Source organism: Corylus avellana, chromosome 9, assembly GCF_965113065.1.
Source record: "Corylus avellana chromosome 9, dhCorAvel1.hap1.2, whole genome shotgun sequence".
NCBI classification, from domain to species: Eukaryota; Viridiplantae; Streptophyta; class Magnoliopsida; order Fagales; family Betulaceae; genus Corylus; species Corylus avellana.
In genome coordinates this window covers 21,963,510-21,986,524 of record NC_142498.1, presented here as the reverse complement: position 1 = coordinate 21,986,524, position 23,015 = coordinate 21,963,510, and the positions used below count along the sequence as shown (strand labels likewise).

Here is a 23,015-nt window from a genome sequence, read left to right as displayed (position 1 = left end):
TTAGCAACTAAAATGTATATTCACATAAAATGCATATTTGTAAAAGCTGAAATTCGTCAAACATTTTTTTCATACGAAAAAAAAAAAAAAAAAAAAGAGGCTATTTTAGAAGATTGGCCACCAGTTAGGCGGAAAATGTTGTCAGGTAAAGAAGAAAAACAACCACCATTGGCTGAATTACCACCTCACATCGAGGGAAATATCTGTGTCAAAAGGTTCCCAAGTGGGCACAAGGATCACAAGGTCAAAGAGGAGCGCACTCGTAGAGATGCAAATAATGGTCGTTCGCTTAGAAAAAATAAAAATAAAAATAAAAATTGTTGTTCATTTTCCACCTCACATGAGAAATCTAAGCCGCGTGATTGGATAGCATCCAAGGCAGCCAATAGCGACAATCCTCGGTAGATAACCCATTTCTCTACCCATACACCGTAGCCATTCATTATCTAATCGCATATTCCTCCGCAAATCCACACCACACACGCTCAATCTCCATTCTTATCACCCTATAAAAAAAACAAGGCGTTCTCTCTTCTTCTGCTGATCATCCTCTCCAACTCGCAACAAAAACAAGACCAGAAAAAAGTTATCCATGGCTACTGTCACCTCTGCAGCTGTTGCCATCCCATCATTCACCGGCCTCAAGGCAGCCGGGGCAGCCAAAGTTAGCGCCATTGCTAAAGTGTCAGCTTCTCCAGTCCCAAGGCTTAGCGTCAAGGCTTCACTCAAGGATGTGGGTGTCGCCGTTGCGGCCACCGCCGCAAGCGCAATCCTTGCAAGCAATGCCATGGCCGTAGAGGTCTTGCTTGGTGCAAGCGACGGGTCGTTGGCTTTCGTTCCCAGCAACTTCAGCGTGAGCGCCGGAGAGAAGATAGTGTTCAAGAACAACGCCGGGTTCCCCCACAATGTTGTGTTCGACGAGGACGAGATTCCCGGCGGAGTAGATGCGGGGAAGATCTCCATGAGTGAGGAGGACCTCCTTAATGCCCCAGGAGAGACATATGCTGTGACCTTGACTGAAAAAGGCAGCTACTCGTTCTATTGTTCCCCTCACCAGGGAGCTGGTATGGTGGGAAAAGTTACCGTTAATTAAGTTTGTTTGTTTGTTTGTTTGAAAACTCTGTGAGGATCATCTCGTATTTCTCTCTTCTACTTTTTTTTTTTGGAAGGTTGTATGTAGAGCTTAAGTTATGAAGTAAAGGAACGAATGGGTGAAACTTATTTTTCATTTTCTTCATTTCAAATTGTAGAATTGTGGTGCACATGATCTAATTTGAGCATTTGAGTGCTTTTCATTTGATAATAATATATTTGCCTCGGATGGATATCTCTACAATTGGGTCTCGAACAATTGCCTCTCCCTGCAATCGGGCATGCAATTGCTCACCTGCCTGAGCAGGGAACCTCTCGGGATTGCAAGATCCGAGCAGGAGAATTGTAAGGAATCCTTATCCATTTGCGTGCACCCAAGTAGATATGCTATGAATGATAATAATAAAGAATGTCACTTGGATTCTACCAAAATGATTACTTCACTGAAGCAAATATTGTGGATGGCTCCACCTGGGTTTCAACTTCAAGATGCATGACTCAGAACTTGGGCATAAATTCTAGCAAGATAGAAAGATAAATTTGCACAATTCCTCTAGATTAAGTTCTAACAAATTGCTTTATCTGTTTTTCTATAACAAAATTCATTAATTTAAGAATCTTTATTCCCAAAAAATAATGAATTGAATGGTACACCAGATTACACATTATACCTTGTACAGTATTGGTAGCTGATTACAAGCTAGCCTAAGCTCAGTTGGAGAAGGCTCCTGTATTCTGTCTTTTTTGACCCCTCTTTTATGTCAAAATGAAAGCACATCAAGTTATGAACCCTATGTAGTTAGAGCATCAGGAAGGGTGGTGCGGTATCCAAGCACCTTACCGCAAACATCTGGGAAAGTCTCGTGTCCAGGCAAGGGGCCTACCTTTCCATTGGCATCCACCTGAACAGGGTATTTAAGGATGTGCCCCTGCAATGGTGTAAACTCCTCCGCCGTGTACTTCCTCCAGTTATCTTCAGCAACCTTGTTCACACTATTAACGCAAACCAAATTTTCAGGCTCCTTGAAGCAGTCATCTAACATCCCCAAATGTTCTGCCCACAGAGACATTCTATACCCATATACCTGGAGACGTATCGATCAAATCTGTCAGTTTAGCAATCATGAACTTCTTTTATCCAAATCAAAGGCAACCAATGACAAACATTTTCTACGAGAGTGAGTTCTATTCAGACTATGAGCATACCATTATATTATGCCAATGTTATATTGGTCAATTAGACTGAGTCTTGTTTTCCCTAGACTTGTAATTGTAAATGTATGCATCGAAATGTTGAATGCTGAATTAAACCGACACATTACATTTTTCGGGCCAAGTCTGGGACATCCACCAAAACTTGCTATTCTTGCAACAGAAAATACAATAAGATACATCCAAGCTCTGAAAGAATATGCAAACCTGGCCATGTGGATGGCGCTTCTTCTTGCCCCAGGTGTGATGGGGCTGATATGCACCCATGGCTATCTCAGTGTCTCTTGAACCAGCCATAGATCGTTGATTAATGTTGGCAGACCCTAATATCACATACTCGTCATCTACAATCATTCCCTTGGCGTGTACATAGACCATGAACCGTTGAAACTTTTGTGAAGCAGAAACCTGGAAGTTGGTCATGCAAAAAACTTAATTTCATAATTTTTTGCATAGTATAGAAAAATATTACCTCCAAATTCACTCACAGGATTCCATTGATGGATTGAGCTAGTGCTCATCCTCAATCATTCATATAGGATATACTCTCTCCCTCTCTCTCTCTCTCTCTCTCTATATATATATATATATATATGTGTGTGTGTGTGTGTGTGTGTGTACACACAAAGAAAAAGTGCAATGTTAGGTTCTAATAATTTTCATAGTTATAAATCGATGGTTTTTATTAAAACAATGGAAATAACTTTCAGAGAGTATGATTACCGCATCTCCGTTCTTGGAACATTGATTAGGTGAACCTGATGCTTCCTTTGGCAGTTCTTCCCGATTACCAAGACAGTAAAAATTTAGGTAATCTTGGGGATGTGAACTCTCAAGATGCATGGATTTCAACTCTTCTGCTATGATTTCATACATCATTTGCATTGTCTGCCCCTGAGAAAAGCGAAAGAGCAAGATTACTAATATAATATGGCATTTAGTCATATCAATTACAATTAATCTTACCAGTAAAATAAGTCACATTTTCTCCCATATAAATAAATAGTTGTGATCACCATGCCCACTTGATTTAACATATTGGGACAAACATGCCAAGTTAGATATGCATGAAGAGAAGAGGTAATTATACAAATGCTTTTCGAAAGCACATCTAGAAAATCATGAAGAGATACCATTCTGGACATGATTTGACCATGTTTACCCAGGCACATGATCCTGTTATTAAACAAGATTGAAGTTGACGTATGTTAACCAATAAAAAACAAGCTTATTGGCATCTCCTTTACCAACCTTTTAATGTTTGTAAATTGCCCATTTATTAATTTCTTTGTAATTAATAAATTGAAACATTGCATGCATTACCTGCCAAAAGAGAATTTCTTGCACGGAGGCAGATGAAGGGGCACCCTCGGGCCACATTGGTATGACAATATACACTGCAAATCTCTCATTTGCTCTTATCTTACTTGCAATCTTTAATGCCAGCTCCATTGGAATTAGATTATCAGCACCTGATCCAACCGAAAAGGGAGACGACTTTGAGGAAAAGTTTGATGAATAAGATGTAGTCCAGCAGAATGTTCATGACAAAAATTCTTAGGTAAATGTGATCACTAAGTAAATAATCACGACAGCTTAAATTTAATAAGGACAATGTCAGCCAAAATGTTTCTGTAATTCAGGAAGCAGTTATTGCTGTACAATGTGTAAATGGAAAACAATTTATGCAACGCACAATATATAAATTCTGTTACATAAGAATTGTTATAAAATGTAAACAATACAAACAGTTGTATCTAGTTTCAAGTACAAAATGATATGCTAATTTGAACTTCACAAACACAAACAAAAAGTGTTTACAGCAGAGAAAGTTGACTTTGGGCAATGTAAATTTGTATGAAGATGTGTTCATTGTACTAGTTTTGGAGATGGATCTATGACCTGCTTCTTTGTAGGATGGCCACGCATACGATGATCCAAGAAAATATTGATTCTCAATATATATAAAATGTTGGGCCGATCTGATCGCCTGGATGTATGCTGTTTGAATGCTCTTGTCTATAACCAAACTTTTTGCACAAACAAGATTCTGCAACAAAAGCAAACACCAGAGAACTATTCAATCATAAATATAAAAATCTCAAATTCCATGAAGCATGCCACTATAATCATTTTACACTAAAAGTGATGCATCTAGAGTCTATTTTGTGAACTACAGTTTTAACCAAGAAAAATAGTACACCTGAGCTTCAGCTTCATGAACATTTTTTGGAAATCCTTTCAAAGACCCTGAATCAATTGAGCGGAAAACCTGTCAAATTCAGAATAAACGGCTAAGACTAAGTAGAACTGAATGAGAGTCAATAAATTAAATAAGCTTGACTTTAGGAAGTGCAGACTAGGTAACCTGAACATGCCAATTTTCAGGATCATCTGCATTGGAAACCCATAATGCAGGGTCGCCATTTGGAATTGATGGGGAAGGACTGAGTATCCACGAGATGCGTTCTATTTTTATCAACGCGTCATCATGCCAACGAGATACCCTTTTGAACCGCAGCCCCAACTCTGACCACTTTGTGGCTTTTCTCCAACGCTGCTCAAAATTAGTGAGCACATCATAAGCAGCCGGACCTTCAATTTTGCAATGTAAATCATGCCATGGTTGCCTTGGACCTTTAGTTCCTGCCTATTATTTGAAAAAGAAAGGAAGAAGAAAGATCATTCAATATGTAAGTTACCAAGAACAAATATGCAGCGCCAAGACGTGAAATCACAACTGACTATAAGGTGGCATTTTCTATATCTGTACATACATCTATATCCTAAGATGATCAATTCACCTATAATGTAATAGGAAGAAACACAAAAATTATCCCGTTATTATTGAAACAAAATAAAATTTCCAGGGATATAAATACTCACAGGAATTGTTGGATTATGATAATCACCCTCATATATAGTGTCAAGATCACGAAACAGTCGATGCTCTGGTGTATCATAGCGGCCGTCACAAAGGTCCAAGCCTCCTATAAAAGAAGTTATCTTCCTGTTATTTCCAGACGCTTGTGTGTCCACAATCACACATTTCTGATGATGTGTAAAAAGGGTTCCAACAACCTGAAAGGCGGAAGCCACAAGATAATTGTCAGCAATTTGTTCAATCATCAAGCTGAAAATTAAAAATCAGGCTTCATATACTTCTAATTTGCAACAAACTAATATAACAAAACAACAAAGACTCTGTATTCTTTTGTGCTTATAATTGCCTAAATTTGCAGATATAGGAAGAAAATTAATAACGAAGTAATCATATATGATTGCAACAATTACTAAACCATGCCTGCTGTTTGAAAATGCTAAGCTTACTGCTGGCATATCGCGGTGATAGCACACATGAAACGGAAGAGTGCTTGAAAAACTTTCGAGTTTCTTCGTCATGAGTTTGCATCACTCCAGCCTGCATTAAAAACGTTAAATTATTAATTATACGGTTAAAAGTTGAAAAAGACCCAACAAAAAAAGCATTATTTTAGCTTTCCCCCAATAAGTACTTTTCCAATTTTTTTTATCCAAATAACTTTTTATGTATTAAAAAATATGTACTAAATTTTGGGGGAAACTAGAATTGAAAGAAGAGCGTGGATAGCGATTGAAAGGGGAAGTTGATACGTACAGTGTTGATAAAGAATTTGCTGTGGGAAGTCTTATCGTCCCAAACCAAGAGCAGAACCCTGACGCCTTCCTGAGACTTGTATTTGAGCAAATCCCCCAAACTCAAATTCCCACCATTCGGCAACGGCCTCCTCGGCTCTCTCACAAGCTTCACCTTGTGGAAAATGGACCACCCAACTATGTACACCAAGTGGTGCGCCTCCAATATCGCCTCGCATATGTCCTCCCAGCACGTGCCGTGCTCGAACGCTTTCCCGCCGTCCAACTCTATCTCCGGCAATAGCGACTCCGGTACGTGCGCGTCCTGGTACAGCGTCACCGACCCCCCTCGCCGAACCGGAAAGTAACAGTTTCGGACTCCGAAATGGTCCGGATCTGCCGCGATGCCGTACCGGTACAAAGGATTCTCCTCGCATTTCGTAAAGCTCATCTCAATTCGGACGGCGGCGTCGGGCTTCGGCGGTTTCCCTAGCGAGCCGATTATCGGAAACCAGTCGTTGATTGTCTCGCCGGAAGCGATTCGGTGAGCCGAGACGGAGGCGATTCCGATCAGATCGGCGCCGAAAACGTCGTTGTCCTTCACGTAGAACTCCACGTGGGAGACCGGGTGGGCAAGGGGGATCTCGAAGTGCTCGTTCCAGACGGGGCTTTGAGAGTTGGATATGACGCGTGTACGAGCCACGGTAGCTCCGGCGAGGCAGACTGTGACGTAAGGGTCGCTGGTAATGATCTTACCGTGCCTCTGCTGCTGCTGCTGCTGCTGCTGCTCCTTGTTCTTGTCAAAGAACGGTGCGCCGCAGGAGCTGAATGCGACGAAGCATAGGCGGAGGCGCTCCGAGACCAAATCCATGTTCGGCAAGCAACGCGCCTCGATGATTTTCAGATCGAGGTCGCCGTGAAGGTACACCGGCACGTCTGATTTAACTTCGGCCATTGAAGCTGGCTGAGAGAGACTCTAGAGGGCGCCTGATATTGCGACCAGGTAGGTAAGTGACGGCTGGCAATCACCGGAGGAATCGGTTCTTTTTTTTTTTTTTCTTTCCTTTCGGTTTCTCCGGCTAAGCCAACGGTGAAACCGAAGGCGGTGAGGTGCGAGATAAGTGAGGAAAGAGAAGGAGATGGAGGGGGGAAACGGCTAAAGTGAGGGGGTTGGTGTGGCATGCTAAATAAGTAATGAACACGTGGAGAGCAGTTAAACTAATCAGGGAAGCGCACTTTACGTAAAAGGGGTTCGTGGGGCTCTCCATCCTGATCCCCTTAAAAAGATAAACGGTATGTACTTGTACCTCTAGCGTTACCTTTTTGAAGAATCTTTTTTTTTTTTTTTTTTTTTGTAGGTTACCTGTTTGAAGAAATTACTCGCTCTCCTAAATTTTGCCGAAAATTCAGAAAAAAAAAAAAGAAAAAAAAAGAGAGTTTGAAATTTTGGCGACTGCTTATTGATCTTTGGCCTAACCTTCTATTTTGATCAAAAAATATCATAAACATATAAAAAGGAAAAGGTTGGGAAATGACGTAATGCACATGTAATAAATTCTCTTTAATCCGACTTCAAATGGAGAAAATCCTATTCCGGATAAGTGGTGCTATAAAAGGAACCAAATCTCGTATGGAAAGGAAATTGAGTTAAAAAGTACTAGTCTATTCGTATTGTGGTTGAAAATAGATTTTTTTTTTTTTTTAACTTTTTTTAATTTTTTTATTTGAAATCATATCATATTAGATTTGGTAGATAAAAGTGGAATATTGAAAGGTGGGACACAAATTTATTTTAAATTTATTTGGATGAAATTTTCTTTAAACTACTCTAATAAGTGATATGTATCATTCAATATAGGGGTGCTCAAACGATGGTTATTTTATAACCAGCTGTTAGCGGTTATTCAATCTAATAATCGGTGGTTTTATAACCACTTTTTTATATGGCTTTTTGGATTTTATAAGTGTTTTGGGCCTTTACTTGGCCTATTTTTTAGACTTATTTTATGGAATTCGACTATTTTATGGGCCTATTTTAAGGGTTTAAGGCCAAAATGTTTCAAAAAAATATTAAAAAAAAAATGCTGGCCAGCCCAAAACATCACATACCACATTATGTATTTCATATACACTCATAAATAGCCCAAATCCATTAATCCAAATACAAATGAAAAAATTAATATATTTTATTAATATAAAATATTTAATATATATATGTATACTATCATATATAAATGAAGGCGGTTAGCGGTTATAACCGCCTTGACCTATCCCTTAAAACTGCTAACCGCAACCGCCCTAGGCGGTTAGCAGTTTTTAATAACCGCCTACCAAAGCGGTTAGCAGGGGGCAGCCCTAATTCAACATGTTTGAGTTTCTTCAAAATTAATGTTTGAGTTCGTAGATTAGTAGAATGATAATAAATGACGGTTAAAAATATTTTAAAAAATGTGTGAGAGATGACACTTGATATTTATTAAACTAGGTTGGAGGAAATTTCTTCAAATTAAAAAATTTTTGTTCTAAAAAATAGAGTAATACTATACATCACTTCCACGTAGGGGTAGAACTAGGATTTGTAGTGTGGGGGCCGAAATTTTTTTCTTTTTGGTTGAGGAAATAGATACATATAATTTATTTATGTGTTTGTGCATGTTTATATAAAATAAAGCACATAAGTCTTACATTTAAATCTCATGTCATCGCAAATACATAATAGTATAAACAATTAGCAAATTAATAGCTTAGGGAAGAAAAAAAATAGCAAAATAGAATAAATACAATCTATAGGGTCCAAGAAAAAGGTATTTTTGAGTGTGAACTTTTTTTCCTAACAATCACCCATAGCCTCAAATAACAACAATGCTAAGAGACAAGAGTTGAGCCAAGCAATTTTGCAATTATCAATTATTAAACCATTTAACTTGTGATGTCAAAACAAATATTGTAAACCTAAATGACTCAAAATAACCACTCAAAAAACTGATTGATGATTGAAAGCCACTCAAAAAACCAAAACCATTCAACTTTGTCTTTCACATATTCAATGAGAGTCTCAAATCAAATTAAGTTTTTGATTATAAATGAACTAGAATATAGAAGGAAACTAAATGAATTGGGTATTTTAAGTGTTTTTATGTTGAAAAAGGGGGGGGGGGGGGGGGGGTTAAACTGAAAAAAGAATTAAAAAAGGACAAATAATATTTTGGGGGGACAAATATATGACTTCTGGGGAGACAAATTTATAAAATTTGTATATTTGAAGGACATTTATGAAAATTTGTAAAATTTTGGGGGGACGAAGCGTGGGTCTGCCTCTGCTTCCATGCCCATTTCTTTCCATTATCTAAAGTTTATGTGGCGTGGTCTTTTCTAACATTTAGTGTAAGAAGAGAATGCTATATATAATATTTTTATTTTATTACTATTTCACAAAACTAATTTGAGAGAGTATTTTTTTGTTAATTATTTGTGTGTTTATAGTTGATACTTTTAATTTTGTGCTAAAAAGCAAACACATATGCCCACACGCGTGGTTTCTAACATTACCTTCACGGAAATGTATCCTAGAATATTTTAAGAAATCTTAGGGTCTAAGTCAAGCATACAGAAAGCATATGATAGGAGCCAAAATCCTAACATGGCTTCCACGATGGCAAGCAGACTTTGTGGCGGCTACTTGGGAGAACATGGTGGAGGTCAATGGGTATTGGGTAAGGTGGCGGACAACAAAGGATGGAGGTCAACGTCGCTGAACAGTTAACATGAAGGGACCGTTAGCTATGTTTGGGAAGAGCCAGGCCCGGCACTGTAGCTGGAACGACACTGTTCCAACTATAGTGCCAACTGACATGTGGCAGCAGAAATTGGTTTTTTATCTTAATTTTTTTTTTAAAAAAAAATCAAAATATTAAAAAAAAAAAAAAAAAGGAGGGGAACGCTGGGGTGGTTCCAGCCACCCCTTGGCCAAAATGGGGTGGTCGGACCACCCCATTTTTGGCCAAGAGGGTGGCTGGAGCCACCCCCTGGCCGATCTGGGGGTGGTCGAAACCACCCCCAGCCTCTTGGAGGTGGTCCGGCCACCCCCAAATGCACCGGTTCCCTTTTTTTTTTTTTTTTTTTTTTGGCCAAGGGGGTGGTTCGACCACCCCCAGATCGACCAGGGGGTGGCTCCAGCCACCCCCGTGGCCAAAAATGGGGTGGTCCGGCCACTCCATTTTGGCCAAGGGGTGGCTGGAACCACCCCAGCGTTCCCCGCCCCCTCCCCCCCCCCCCCCCCCCGCCTTTTTTTTTTAAAAAAAAAAGATAAAAAATCAATTTCTGCTGCCACGTATCAGTTGGCACTGTAGTTGGAACAGTACCGCTCCAACTACAGTGCCGGGCCTGGCTTTTCTCAAACATAGCTGTTGTGATTCTTGTGAAGCACGTGATGATGATGACGTTCTGTACTTTCGATAGCGTTCATAATTATTCATTGGAAAGCGGATCGGGTTTTCATTGCGACATGAAAAATGTGTATCTGGGTCCGGATCTCCGATGCCGGATTCCGAGGAATTCCCTCGTCTTATAAGAATAGTTTCAAATATCGGGTTGAGCAACATAAACCACTCGGAATCCTCTCAGGATTGCAAGGAGTTCCAACAATCCGGGAAAGAAGATGATAGGAGACCCATGCATCAAGCCGCAGATCTTACCGTTGATCAGTAATATAATATTTAGAATTGTAAAAATTCACTGTCTTTAAAAATCTTTATATAATATTTAGAATTGTTTGAATCATTAGACGCTTTTTTTTTTTTTTTTTTTTTTTTTCGCCATGTAGCTTCAACTTGTGTCACGAACTTTTCCTCAACAAAAGGAGCAAAGTCAACTATTCCCGTTGTTGTCGAAAAACCAACACGACTAAGAAAAATAAGATGGCGCAACTCGCAAGTAAGATATCTTTTAAAGACCAACACGAAAAACCAACAAGACTAAGTAAAATAAGATAGAAAACTAATTGCTCCAACTACTAAGTCACCAAACAATAGCCTAGTCATCTTTTATTTTTCTAATTGAGGTGGGAAACTTATTACAATTGGGTTTTTCTTACTCTTAATCTGAATGGAAGAGAGAATTTAAAATCCTATAAAAATACTTCCAAACACAAGGTGAAAGCCTAGTCATTTTGGGAACAAAACTACTGCATTAAGGTAAAGACTGCTACTAAGAGGCACTAAAGCGTTTATTAAAAGTCTCTTATAAACTAATATGATAATTCAGGTAGCACTTACCATGTTAATCATTAAACAATTAAATATACTTATCAAATTTTGTTAACTTTTTTCACTCGTGCAGCACACATGTGGACTAACATGTGAGTTTGTAAGAAAATTATAGTAAACCTATATTCCAAGGCAAACAAGTAACCACACCCATATAGCATATGCAAAAGCCATGGACCAATTGCAAAAAACACACAAAGATATGGCAATAAGCAGATGGGGCAGAAAATTTTCAGTACCATAAAGCTGTAAGCCATCCAATGCATTACTCGATCGACGCAGGAAGTGTCAAAAACATGTTGCATGTCCTGATGTCCTAAAAATATCAACAATCAAGGCTTTTTACCATTGATGTGCTTTTCAAAAAGAGGCTCCGGCGTGCAGTTTCCCTCCTCCCAATGCGAAACGGCTTGGAATAATTTACAGCTGCTCATAATTACCAGGGCAAGATGATTGTTGCAACTTGAAAGTTCTACATTTCTCCCCAATAGGTGTATATACAAAAGAAAGGACTTAGAAAACAAGGGGAATGCTTCCAGTTTGAAGCATTGGCATCGTTGAAAATTAGGCCTCTGCATAGTTGCCATTGCTGCCTCTGTGACTGGATATGGGAGGAGCCGCCCTTATCATCATGCTTTGAACAAAGGCAATCATCTATACATAAAAGAATTCTCTTAAAAATCAAGTCAAAAAATGCACAAAAGGTGAACAATAACGTACAATACAGATTATGTATAGAAATATTTAAGTGAATAAGCAAAATACAAAGGTAAGGAGCTTAAAATTGACAAAATTATAGTTCATTATATGGAAACTTTTTCAGATTGGGCTTAAAAATTATTTGGATTCTGAAATGAAATTGGGCTTTTCAAGAGCACTTTGCAGTTAAATCCGGGGTGCTTTCATGACCTTCTACAAGATCTCATTCATGTAATTAATTAGAGCCAAAGTAATATTGGATTCATCTGAATCATAATCCATATACCACCTTAAGCATCGTTTTGTGATTCATTTTCTTTTGTCCCATAAAAAAGAGTAAGGCGGTTTAGACTGATAAACGGTCACATCTAACCAACATACGGCAGTCAATGCATTCACGCACAGATTCATTCATTAGACTAGCAATCTTTGTATGGGTGTAAAATCATAAATCTTAATTCATTAGACTAGCAAATGCAAAAAGAATGAATTGAAGGTCTTTGCTGTCAAAGAAGACAAAGCACTCTGATAATGACTACAAGCAAACCCTAAATATGTATCTTCATCATAATGTAAAATCTCTTACTGAGGCAAATCCGATGCACATAATACTGAATCCAGGGAAATTGAAGGGTGCCCGATCAGAGAGGAATAAAGCTGGAAGAACAATTTAACCTTGTCAATTTTAATAATCTTCTGGGTATAAAGACTAACTTAAATTTCCAATCACCTGTTAGAGGAGAGAAAGCTAGGGGAGAAACAACATTGGCAAAGGAACATATGCCCGAAATGCACCCTTGAGCCATTCCCTAAAACAGAAGGGAACAAAAAGAAAAGAAAAGAAAAAAGATTAGTCAGATGTAAAAAGCAGAATCAGTGCCAAAAAGATTTCATCTGCTGTAAACAAGATACTAATTATAGTGCATACAGACTGCAGAATTATATTTTCAACTTTTTTTTTCTCTTTTTTTTTTTTTGTTTCAATTTGACTAGAAGAAAAACAATTGACGTGCATTTTTTATTGAGATCAAAATAGGTGTTAACATCTTGACATCAGCATTCAGTCAAACTGATGCAAATCAACCAAAATATTGGAGTAACTCTTCAAGAAACTTACCTGTTCGCAGGACCCAACTTGTTTAGAAACAATGCTCCTCATCTGCACATTTTAAGAGAATTTATTTAACAGACTCTATCCAAGCAAATGTTATAGATTGAAACTAGAAAATGAAGACTCACACATGGATGTGAGAAAACAAACAATATGGAGAACATAGCAGCGACATAGGGGACCTATCAGCATTCAAAATGTCAGTCATTCTACAACACAACCAAATTCAGATAAAGCATGTACCAGATACAGTTTAAAACAAAAAATTAATTAATCTTTGAACAGATTATGGGACGTGTAAAAAGGAAGAAACTTGTATTGGCCAGTGAAGTTGCAAAGAAGTACCCAGAAGGACCACGCAATGCTGTAAAGAAACATCTGCATTCAAGGCCATAAATTGTTAAATGAGAACTTGATATACAAGCTACAATTATCTTTTACTTATGTGTGAGTAAGCGACAATCAACTATCGACAGAAGTACTTATGCTCAAGTCATTGCGGCATGTAGGGGAATTATGACAGAGAGACAAGGTGCTTACATGTGCACAGCCAAAAAAGAGCCCTATTGAAAGCAACTTCTCCTCTCCTAGAGCAGGAACCAATTTAGGCATGAGAAGCAGCTGCATAATTGCTTGATTTTTAGATTTTAGAAAAGAAAAAAAAAAAAAAAAAAAAAAAAAAAAAAAAAAAAAGGAATGCAAATGACAACTAAACAAACCAATCTCTTATACACCTGTGATATTGTCCCTGCAATCCCAGAAATGACCATTAAGTCAGCAAACTGATTCTTGTTAAAGTGAAACCTGGCCTTTAAGTAATACTGCAAAGGAAATAATATCTTTAAGCTTGTAAATTTCAAGCAATAAGCTCAACAAAATAGTAATCAATGCATACTGGAACCACTGCAAAATGAAATGCAAACAAGATGACAGAACTTGAATTGGCTACTTCTAATACAAAAAGCTACCAAAAGTTCACTAGTTTCGAGTCACTATAACCTGCATAACTATATGAAACGTGTTAAATCACGAATTATCTCAAAATGTAAAACTGATAAAAAATGGTAAATTTAGTCATTTAATTAAACTTTATCACTCTCCTTGTATGTGGGCTCAAATTCTCACTCTACAAGTGGGACCAAACATTTGAAATATTTAACTAAAATAGGGAGTAAATTATGAAGTCAAGTTTCATGTCTAGGGCCTTTGCTATAATACTATGTTTACTCACCAGTTATCCTAAAAACTTAAGCTCAAAAGCTGAATTTAATCTAATTCACGGAATTAGAGAAGTAAAGTACCATGATAGAAGCATGAAGGCCAACATCTGCAAGATTGCTGAAAAACGCAACAATTGCAGCTTGGGAAAATGTTGAGCTGCAAATTGACTAAATATAATTAGTTCAAATACCAACAATGTATAAGGTAATTTATTTTCAAGGAATATTAGTTTCTTTCTGAGAATCAAAAAATTAAAATTCACGGACCTAGTCTTCAGCAAGCAGACCATATCGTCCAAAGAAGGCATTCTTTTGAATATCTGCGTACCGTTACTATTCCTAGTTGGTTCTCCATCCGGTTTAGTGATATACAGTTTCTCCTCTGAGATTATTGGAACTGTTAGAGCGTCGTCTAAGATCGAATCAGGGAGGAAAACCTTCATGTACACCGCAGCAATGACCGCCACGGCCGCCGCAACCTAACGACAAGTCGTCTAATATAATTTTAAGGGCCTATTGTATAAATTACACGATTAATTAAGCTAATTCATTTACAGAGAAAGAAAGAGAACCTGGAAAGTAGAGGAAGTGGAGATAAAACGAGTGGATAGGGTTCCGCAGACGAATGCGGAGGATCCGATCCCCGATAAAACTCCAAACGCCGATGCTCGTTGCCCTTCCGGAACATTATCTGCCTGCAAACAAAATTCAAAACGACTTCGTATTTAAATATTTGAAGCTACACAACACACACTACAAGACGATGTGGAGGGAAAGTGAAATCAACCGTTAAATTAGGGCACAAAAAATATGGGCCGAAACGGGCTGTTCTTATATTTGTTGGGCCTTTCAAACTGCGTCTGGGTCTAACATAATCAAAATTGAGCGCGACTCGAAAGAAAGGCTACACACATTGTTATTTTTTATATTTTAAGTGTAAATTATTTAATGTGACGGTAAAAATTATGTAATTGAGAGAAAGATTTTTACCACATAAGCAAGGGCAAGGCACTGAACGCTTCCTTCACAAACCATTGCAGTGAGGGTCTTGAGGACGTAGTACACAAAGAAGAAATTCCTCTCCCTGCTGTACGCCAATATGCCTGTAAACCAAATTCTATCATTTTAATTCCAATATTCTCGCATCTTATTTGGATTAAAGTAAGATTCAGCATTAGTGGTCTTTGTGGTTTCACACCCGGAAGTCATTTCCCGAATAAATCATTGTCATCATTATCTTATTACGTTGACGTGTAAGTGTCAATCAGTTCTTTGATCAATTTTGTCAAAAAAATAATAATAATAATTAGTACTACCACGTCAGCACGATAAATATTAGTAGGACAAAAAGTATAGTTTTAACATTAATCTTTTTACAATAAAGTTTTTTCTCTAAAACTAACATGTAACAATAATTACGTGCTCTAAGAATAGATGTTAATATGATGAATTTGGCCGGAAACCTCTATCCTTTTAATTTATAACTAAAATAAAAAGAAAATATGATATAATTTTGCCAAACCTCAGTTAGTCTGTTTTTCTTTTTTCTAGTGTTTCAATTTCATAAAATATTGACCGACACGTGAGTTTGTAAGAAAATTGAAGCAAAGCGGTAGTACTCCAACTATTTTTTCCATATATATATATATATATATAATAAGAAGTTAGCATATGTCTGATTGCAACCTTAAACGCCAATTGGACAATCCAACTGGAAGATACCAAATTAAAAGAAAACATCTACGCAAGCGACTTATGGTCTCAAGGGGACCTACATCGATCATCTCTTTACCTCCGATTTGTGGAAATAAAGAAAAGGGGAAAAAAATAAAGATAAAGATCGGATTTATCAATTTTATTCTCCTTCTTTCTTTCTTGTTTTTTCAAAGAGTAAGGTGCTTTTTTTTTTTTTTTTTTTTTTTGACTTCATGGTCTTATAAAGCTTAAAATATTGTTCGAAATCAGCTTTGGCGGATTCTACATCTCAAATGGTGGGGTGTCCTAAGCATATATACTTTTGAAATTAATGTCAGTAATTATAGTTATTAATTATTCTTTCGAAAATGTTTGGCTGTTGGAGACTACTCATGAGTACTTATATAGAAATTGACTTAATATATATAGACTTACAAAACAACGATTTTTATTTTTTGGGCTCCCCCTGTGTGATTGGGTTTCAGCCAGCAAAACAAATCCTAGTCCATTTATAGGAGGACAAAATAAAAGTAGATATAAATAATGCAAACATACTCAGGGGAATAATGGTGAGACCCAAAGGGACTGCCAGCAAAGCTTTCCGACCATACTTGTCAGAGAGATTTCCAACCAGAGGCATCGTCACTAGTGTTCCCAGCCCTATGATCTGCATAAATCACACGTGCTTATTTTGGTTATAAACAAGTAAGTAAACCTCCATCAATGCTTGTTGGTAAGCTTTCCAACTCTAGGACAAGCACAAGGAATTGCTATTTCCGCAGAAGTTTGAACAAAATTGTGTTGAATTGAAGTATTATTTCTTCACCTTGTACTATTATAATTGAAGTACATGGATAAGAGTGGCATGTGATCACTTTGTGTACCAAATAACTATTATTGATGCAGAAACCTAATCATCACAAACAATAACCCCAAAGTCCATAATTTAGTCAATCAAATAAGTCAGAATGGACAATGATAGAAATAAAAAATAAAAATAAAAGATTTCCTTTAATTTTTTAATTTTCTAGGTAAATACGTTATATTACTAGCTCGGCCTAAAAATCTGTGTGAGAGTTTATATGGGAGCCTATTATCCGAATATGGAATGGGTTGTCCGAGAAAGGTTAGAACAGATAAGTTCGGATTGTTAGTAATTCAAACAATAAAATTACTCGGAATTTTTGAGATTGTGGGACTTATTTATCCCGTACAATTTAAGGTTTGAAATTTAACATAGGTAAATCCTACAGCGCCATCTCTGGGGTGCAATTCAAATAATCCCAATTCAAGGAGAAGTGGATTAGGATTGTAGGCATAGAAGACCAAATGACTTCTTGTGATTCGTTGTTTATGAAATATATATAAATATATAATCAGACAAATCAAATAGCAAGCTAGTGAATATATGATAAAATTAGATAATCCGGGTTATAGTGGGAAAGAGGAAGTATGCGCACAAAACGCATTCCCCGTTGAACTGATGAGAGAGAGATTTTCATGAGGAATGCCTTGGCCGGCCTTTTTCTTTTTCTTTTTCTTTTTCCTTGTGATAATGAAGGATCGAAAACAGGAAAAACTAGCTAGAGGGAGAAAGCAATATTTGTTGGGAAGAAATTAAGAAAAGAAAATACCGCCTGTTGAAATCCGGTGAGGTAAATGGCTAGTGAGCACTTGTCTTTTCCGGGACAAAGAGCCAACATGGTAACATCGGTGATAGCTGGGATCACCATGAACGTGGCGAAGTTATAGAGAAATACTGTAACCAAGAGGTGCCTCAACCCCATCATCATCGATCCCTTTGCCTCCCTCCAAGCTTTTCAACAAATTTAAAACCACAACCATCACCGACTGATGACCGGCCACCGGCCTCTTAAAGGCTTTAATTAAGCTACGAGTCACTTAAAAGCTAGCTATTAAAGAAAGTGTTGAGACTAATTAAATTAAGTGCGTCTTTTATTTTATATATATATGATATATAACCCAAGAAAAGGTGCTGAGTTAATTTAAAACTTTGGACTATACGTGTCGTCTAAGTTTGCTTGTGGATCCATGCATGTTTCAGTTTTCTCACTGTAAAATTGATGGAGTGACGACATGATGTTGAGTAAGACTGTGGCAGAAGCCATAGATGGAAATTATGGAACTCGAATGAGGTTGACATGCGATTTTTTATCCAGGGGCTTTGAAGTTTGACATTAGTTTAGCAATTTTAAAACTTGTAATTGAAAAATAATAATTTTAAAATGCAGTTAATAAAAACATAATTTATTTTTTACTATTAATAAAAACATAATTAAAATTTACGGTTTGAAAATTTTACTTTAAAATTGCATTCCTTTTTTACTGTGCTCGAAAATGTAGATTTTTTTTTAAGTTGGCCTTGATCGGTCAAAACCAAGAATTTGACCAAATTCTGTACAGTGGCGAATGTGTATCCTAGGCATTACCCAAACCTAAACGCACTTTTTTCACTGCTACTTGTCACTTGTGTTAATTAATTAGAGATACTCAGAACCGTGTGAATCGATTCTGCTTTTTCTCATCACAGCTTGCAAAATTCTTCTTATCCAATATTAGATATTAAATTTAATTGAGTTTTCAGTTCAGCCTGAGTTCAAATTCAATTATGTAAAGATAGTCAGAGAAAACCAACAAAAAAAAATAGAAAAGAAAGAAAAGATGTTCGTTACTTCACAGAAAGGTAAAACATCAAGCTAGCACAACTGGTCCCTACATTGCAGACTGGGCTTGAGTTTACCAAAAACAAAGCTAAGCATACAATAATTCGAGGGTCGCTGCCCACCCGACAGGGGAAGATTTGGATAGGAAAAATGCTACACTTACCATTTAGAAAAAAAAAAAAAAAAAATTTGGTTTTTAAGTGATGTGTCGCTATTTAACAAGATTTATTTTAAAAAATGTGTCACCATCTTCTGAGATGATGACACATCACACTACAAAAAAAATGACATTTTCTGACGTGGCTACAGTATAAGTTTTTTTGCCACGTCAGCAATTTTCTGACGGGTGAATTTTAAAACGTCAGAAAATAATTTTCTGACGTGTGAACAGTGGCACGTCTGGAAAATTTTAACGATTTTAAATATTTAAAAATTATTTATTTTCTGACGTGGCAAAAGTTACCACGTCAGAAAAATTCTGACGTGTCGGACTGCCACGTCAGAAAATTCTGACGTGGCATTGTGCCACGTCAGCATTTTCTGACGTGGTAATTCACCACGTCAGAAAATATATTTAAATATATTATTATATATATATGTGCAGATATTTTTTTTTTCAAATAATTTTTTTAGAGTGATTTCCTGACGTGCCAGGTGTAGCACGTCAGGAAATTTTCAGAAATTTCCTCTAGCCATCCTGGCGGGCGTTTGAATTTTGAATTTTTTTGTTTTTTATCTTGTCTTTCCCCAGCGCACCATGCCTCCTCATTTGTTTTTCCCACTCCCTCAATATATCTCCCTTCTGTCCACAGATTGAAGAAAGCCGAAGGCCGGAGAAGACAAAGAAAAGGCCGGAGAAGAGAAGAAGAAAAAGAAAAAGAAAAAGAAAGGGAGAAGATCAGAAGAAGAGAAGAAGAGAAGAAGAAAAAGAAAAAGAAAAAGAAGAAGAGGAGAAGCTGCAAAAGAAAAAGAAAGGGATAAGAGAAGAAGAGGAGAAGCAGAAGAAAAAAAAACAAAAGGAGAAGATCAGAAGAAGAAGAGGAAGAAGAAGAGAAAATTAGAAGAGAGAGAAAGAAAAATGAGAGCTCACCATGGTGCAGATCGTGCAGATTGATCTGTGTTGGAGAAACACAGATCTGCACGTACGGCAGCGTGAGGGAGCTGCCGTGCGTGCAGAGTAATTCAAAAAATAATAATAATAATTTAATTAATTAATAATTAAAAATTCCAGAAAAAAAAAATTTTAAAAAAAATTAATTAATTTTTATTTAATTTTTTAATTTTCTGACGTGTGTCAGAACTACCACGTCAGAAAATTTTCTGACGTGGCAGAAATGACACGTCAGAAAATTTTCTGACGTGTCATTTCTGCCACGTCAGAAAAATTCTGACGTGGCAAAAATGCAACGTCAGAAAAATTTTTTGACGTGTGAGTGGGTAACACGTCAGAATTTTCTGACGTGTTGCCTAGTCACACGTCAGGAAATTTTTTTTCCTGACACCTACGTTTCTGACACTCGACACGCGTCAGAAACGACCCGTCAGAAAAATTTCCTGACGTGTCGGACACTGGAACACGTCAGGAAACTCATGTCAGGAAAAAATGGTTTTTTTGTAGTGTCACTTAACAATAAACTTTTGAAAAGAAAAAAAAATGGTAAGTGTAGCGTTTCTCACTTAAATGACTTTGTAATAAAAGTTGTAATATCTTTAGCACTACTCTATCTAAAACATTTACTACTCTATCTAAGACATTTACAACCATCTTTGATTAATATAATTATTTTTCCTAAAAAAAATAAAGAGTAATGCTACACTTAAGCTTTTAAAATTGCTATCACCCATACTTCAAGACAAGTTTTGATACCAAAGAAGCATCAAAAGAATCAAACAAAAGTAAGTCAATATATATATATATATATATATATATATATTAGGACACAATTTTTAGCACAAATGCTTAAGCTAATGGATTAAGGTTCACTTATATATATTAACCATAATTTTTTTTTTTTTTTTTTTCAATGTGAGATACAAACCTTACAAGTGCATACACAATAAACCCCAATATGAAGTTTTTAAATTTTGGAAAGTTAGAAATCAAAAGGGTAGTTCTCTATTTTGTGTTGTTTGATTTAATTAATTTTAGGTTTTGGTACAACCACAATGCCAAAAAGCTTTCACGAGGTAACTTGTGTTGTAAGCTATAAAGTAATTAGAGGTGGAAGCGTGGGCGCCACAGTGGGCCAAAGCGTAGATGCCAATTTCTTATCGTAAAAACAGGCTAAGTAACGGTCGACAAAAGACAAGTTGGATTTTTGTGAATAAAGATGGACAGTGCAAAAGAAAAAACACAGTTTACATTTCACTACAAAAGGTAGGTAATGTTAAATAGAGGCTGTGGGCCAGCCGAGTTGGACGTTTGTGTAAATGCTTAGAAACGAAGGAGCCGAGAAGGAAACCTCGTGAAGCTCAAGAGAAGTTTCGTTAAATCACAGAGAGAGAGAGAGAGAGCGCCAAGCTACAATTCTCAAATTTTGCTTATTTTAAATGATTTCGATTAAGAACTTCCAATTAACATGCCTTTTTTATTGAAGTAAAATTAAGTTGACTGATTTCATGTTTATTCAATGGTGTTTATATATATTATCACATAATGAATATGTCAATAAAAAATAAAAATAAAAATTCTCACGTCATTTAAAATTTTAAATAATGTGGTACTATGTATACATGTGCATAAAATAAATATGAGAATCCTATATTTCTAATGTTAAAGTTTAGAGATTTGACGCAACGGAATCAAAATTTGTTTAGAGACTAAAATAACTTCAATTTAAAGAGTTTTTAAGTGGGGTCATTACTAAAAAATACCCGTTAAATCTTCAACAGAAATTCATCCAACCAAGTTGGAAGATAACTTTATAGATTCATAAATTCAGGAAAAAAAAAAAAAAAAAAAAACAAACATATATTGGGTCTAGGGCCTCGATCTCTTAGTACTTTCAATGGAATGAAGAAAAACAGATTAGAAGCAACATATCTTAATAATGTAATTAAAGAAGCATGCATTTGGCTACTGAGATATATATAGAGTAATTAATTAACAGAGTAGTGGGAATGGAAAAAGCTTAGTAATTAAAGAAATTACGTACCGCTTGTTGGAATCCAGTGAGGTAAATGGCGAGTGAGCATTCGTCTCTTCCGGGACAAAGTGCAGTCATTGTAACGTCGGTGATGGCTGGTATCACCATGAATGTTGAGAAGTTATGCAGAAAGATTGTCATGAACAGGTGGCTCAACCCTGACAACTTTTCCATCTCTCTCTCTCTCTCTCTCTCTCTACAGAAGCTAAATATCGAAGCAGCTAAAGCTAAAGAGCCAAGCTTCGGAATATAGCAAGAAGAAAACACTATAAAGCAGAAAAGGAGGTGGGTTTAAAAGAAACAGTGCAGTAATGTATATTGCATGTCAATTTCGCTAATGTAGGAGCTACCTGTACAGTGACAGTACAGGTAGATTTAGGGAGTGAATGACCAACAACAGCCCAGACGATCTTGTGATCAGCCGGTCAGCATCTGGCCCACCGAAGGTTGATTCGGCAATTTCTCCATTAAAAATGCGGGTTGCTGATACCGGGGACTGTCACTCTAGCCGCAGTTATGTTTTTTGACTGCAGAAAAGTGAGGAATTACGAGGGTCAAGGAAGCGTAGCTTGTAGTTCATGCAAAGATAAAGCCTCAAAGTTACATTTTGGGCCCATTTTAACGCGTGAAGAACTTGATTACGCTTTGAGGCGTGCAAGCTCGATCTTCGCCGACTTGGGTAGGTTATGGCCGAATCGGCTAGGTTACTTGGGCCAACAATTTGAAACTGGGCTCGGCCCATATATAAAAAACTTTGTTGGGCACATTAGGTAATTGGGCTACACTCATTCAACTTTTTTACTAGGCACAATTGTTTCACCTATATTCCAAAAAAAAAAAAACTACACTTATCAAATTTTTTTTTCCTTCTTAAAAGTTGTAATGTGTTATTATTGATTGAGATTTATTATTTTGAGAAATATGTCACAATCTCACGGAGATAGTGATATATCACTTGGGAACCAACCTTTAGGAAGCAAAAAATTGAGAAGTGTAACATTTCTCTATTCAAAATGCATGTGAGTAGAAAAAATAAAAATAAAAATGTATATGATTCTCACATGTGTGTTGGAAACATGTTAATTTAATAGATTGAATTGAAACAAATTTCTACAACCAAATTGGTGGAAAGATTTTTCCTTTTTTTTTTTTTTTTAAAGGAAAAAATACAAAATCACTTTCTATAATTGCACCAATTTGCAGTAAGCTCCCTGCATTTGGAACATGGCATTTTTGTGTGTGGCTAAATTCTAGTTTATTTAATGTTTTTTTTGGTA

The 23,015-nt window shown here is 36.7% G+C and overlaps 3 protein-coding genes across 4 annotated transcripts; 1 reads left to right on the top strand and 2 right to left on the bottom strand.

The window, feature by feature from the left end:
* The first annotated feature begins 490 nt into the window (after positions 1 to 490).
* PETE1 (plastocyanin 1) lies at positions 491 to 1,237 on the top strand. Its single transcript, XM_059604675.2, has one exon. The coding sequence runs from the start codon at positions 593 to 595 to the stop codon at positions 1,091 to 1,093; it is 501 nt and encodes a 166-aa protein (XP_059460658.1). The 5' UTR covers positions 491 to 592; the 3' UTR covers positions 1,094 to 1,237.
* A 456-nt stretch (positions 1,238 to 1,693) lies between these two features.
* On the bottom strand, positions 1,694 to 7,174 carry LOC132189120 (phospholipase D delta). The gene is made up of 10 exons (XM_059603653.2): positions 5,942 to 7,174; positions 5,609 to 5,725; positions 5,191 to 5,385; positions 4,673 to 4,954; positions 4,508 to 4,576; positions 4,207 to 4,354; positions 3,628 to 3,776; positions 3,028 to 3,198; positions 2,512 to 2,712; positions 1,694 to 2,177 (listed from the first exon to the last, which is right to left on the bottom strand). Exons 1-10 carry the CDS (start codon positions 6,872 to 6,874, stop codon positions 1,884 to 1,886), a joined length of 2,559 nt encoding a protein of 852 aa, XP_059459636.2. The 5' UTR covers positions 6,875 to 7,174; the 3' UTR covers positions 1,694 to 1,883.
* A 4,202-nt stretch (positions 7,175 to 11,376) lies between these two features.
* Positions 11,377 to 21,991, bottom strand: LOC132189121 (Major facilitator superfamily protein). Of its 2 annotated transcripts, none has more exons than XM_088510446.1 (14): positions 17,543 to 17,730; positions 16,464 to 16,575; positions 15,204 to 15,316; positions 14,786 to 14,908; positions 14,481 to 14,692; positions 14,295 to 14,370; positions 13,728 to 13,814; positions 13,534 to 13,614; positions 13,339 to 13,371; positions 13,122 to 13,175; positions 13,000 to 13,041; positions 12,613 to 12,691; positions 12,469 to 12,539; positions 11,377 to 11,837 (listed from the first exon to the last, which is right to left on the bottom strand). In XM_088510446.1, exons 1-14 carry the CDS (start codon positions 17,699 to 17,701, stop codon positions 11,748 to 11,750), a joined length of 1,332 nt encoding a protein of 443 aa, XP_088366572.1. In that variant the 5' UTR covers positions 17,702 to 17,730; the 3' UTR covers positions 11,377 to 11,747. The 2 variants fall into 2 exon arrangements, with proteins under 2 accessions (XP_088366572.1, XP_088366571.1); XM_088510445.1 differs by lacking the exon at positions 17,543 to 17,730 and adding an exon at positions 21,748 to 21,991 and having other exon boundaries at positions 11,378 to 11,837.
* Positions 21,992 to 23,015: the final 1,024 nt, after the last annotated feature.